The sequence below is a fragment of the Chaetura pelagica genome, unplaced genomic scaffold, assembly GCF_000747805.2.
Source record: "Chaetura pelagica isolate M959 unplaced genomic scaffold, ChaPel_1.0 scaffold76, whole genome shotgun sequence".
Taxonomy (NCBI): Eukaryota; Metazoa; Chordata; class Aves; order Apodiformes; family Apodidae; genus Chaetura; species Chaetura pelagica.
The window spans coordinates 9,448,175-9,450,300 of NW_009970723.1; the positions used below are offsets into that span (position 1 = coordinate 9,448,175).

The 2,126-nt window shown below is 40.0% G+C and overlaps 1 protein-coding gene across 2 annotated transcripts in view; it reads left to right on the forward strand.

The window, feature by feature from the left end:
* Nucleotides 1-528: 528 nt before the first annotated feature.
* Nucleotides 529-2,126, forward strand: part of VPS13B (vacuolar protein sorting 13 homolog B (yeast)) — a 429,191-nt gene continuing 427,593 nt past the window's right edge. For both annotated transcript variants that reach the window (XM_010006448.1, XM_010006447.1), the window contains exon 1: nt 529-675. In XM_010006448.1, the coding sequence (XP_010004750.1) occupies nt 529-675 (147 nt within the window). The remainder of the gene's footprint in view (nt 676-2,126) is intronic.

Sequence of the window (2,126 nt, forward strand, 5' to 3'; positions counted from 1 at the left end):
GGTCGCGTGGGTGATAGGAGAAGGGAAGGGTCTCCTCAGGGAGGGCGGGGTGCTGGGAGGGGGGCCGTGGCCGGCGTTCATGCCACTTCAGGTGGGATGAGGGGGATCCTGGCCTGCTCAGAGGGAAGGGAGTTCCAGCCGTGCACACGGGACTCCAGCTCCGTGAGGTGTGTCTGAGGTGATGTCAGTTACAGATGACAAGGCTTCTGTTCGGCATGAAAGCCTGGTAGGCTGCTTGACCTCCTTGTTTGTTTGTTTGGGTTGGCTTTTCTTTTGGTAGTGAGCAAGCCAGTTAATAGTTCCAAAATATATATATGTACATAAGCTGGAAATTCGTAAATGCAAATAGGTGTCCTTTCATCCTTTTATGTAAGTATATGGATCTCTACATATAGATGTAAATGCTTAGAAAGCAGAATTTGAAACATAACTTTTCATACATCCAGTGTGACTTGCTTTACTGAAATAATATCTTATTGTCTTGTCTTTTTTCCTAGAGCTTGACCTGTAATACAGAAATCCTCCAGAATGTTGGAGTCCTATGTAACTCCTATTTTGATGAGTTATGTGAATCGCTACATAAAGAACTTGAAGCCTTCAGATCTACAATTGTCACTCTGGGGAGGAGATGTTGTTCTTAGTAAACTTGAATTGAAGCTGGATGTACTTGAGCAGGTACGTTGTGGTTACAGTAGTTACAGTCTGTGTCTTTGTTTTAAAAGAATTTACTAAATAATTTAGATTGGTCTGCACAGACTTTTTTGTAGATGTTTCTTCTTTGAGTAACCATTGTTTTGCAGTATGAGCATTAACTAAATTCGTTTTCCAATCATATTTACTTATTGTATAAGTACCTAATTCAAAATGTTACGAAGTCCAGTAGAATATCTCTTTAATTATGCATAATAAACAGATCTTGTGTTCTCTGCATTCTTTTGTGACTCCAATTTTCATCATTCCAGTTGTATCTACTTCGGAGTAGTTGAGGGGCAGATATGATCAGCTGGTTTATGTGGATTAGATCAGAGGTTTTGTAAAACAGCCTTAAAAAGAGAAGCTTGACCATATGAAACACCTGATACAGAATTTTGAGCCTGCTGTTACTTAGAGTGGGTTAAGTCTTAGGGGAGGGACCATTTCCTTCTAAGTTTATCTGAGTTGACAGCTTAAGGAGTTGAGTGTGTGAAACAGATAAAGCTGTTGGTATGTTGTAGCAAGTACTTGGCTCTTACTATTCTTTGGAACTTACATGGACCCACAGGCTATATTTAGGGTTACTTTTTTTTTTTTTTTGTGGAAGGGATATTTTATGCCTGCTCAGCAAAATTCTGAGTATGTAATATATGGTAATATAACATCCCCAAGCCTTTGCAGCTGGCAGGGAGCTCCCTTGAAAAGCTGCAGTCTCTGAAAATTACCAGTATATATTATTTGTGTTCTCTTCCTGGATGAATTAATAATATCCAAGGTTGGACACCTTAACCTGCTCTGTTCTTCTGACATCCTTTCTGTCAGGATCCTCAGCCTGGTTCCCTGCACCTTACCTGGCATGAATGCAGCCTTAATTTCATGCTTTAAGCTTTGGATACAGATGCACATACCCTGGTTATCTTTGTCTGTAGCCCTAAACATTTTCAGAGGATTTCAGCTTTTGTGGAACTATACATGATTATTTGGGAACATTAGCATAGGTGCCAAACTTGCTGGATGGAGCACCTTGATCTGGGAACAAGTCAGTGGTTTCTCTCCTTCCACTTCAGCTGTTGTTAATGTTCCCATCTCATGTTGTGCTCTTATGGGCCCCCTAACAGAATCCTAAAGAACAGATCAGAACACAGCATAAACTGCTGTCTGTCTCCTAGAAGATCTGAATTTATGTTTGGGACCAAGTTGGAGCCAGTACTTTTTGAAATCAGATGCACGGTACTTGTTGACATAGAAGATTTATCAAACTCAGAAATAATGTTTCAGTACCTGAAAATACTTTGCATGTTCTTACATATGTTTATGTATGTTTTATGTGCTGTCACTCAACTAAGCTGAATTTTACTGCAATAACTCTTAAGGTCTGTCCTTTCGCTCTCCCCCCCCCCCCATTTTTTTTATTTTTTTCCTTTTAGTATCCT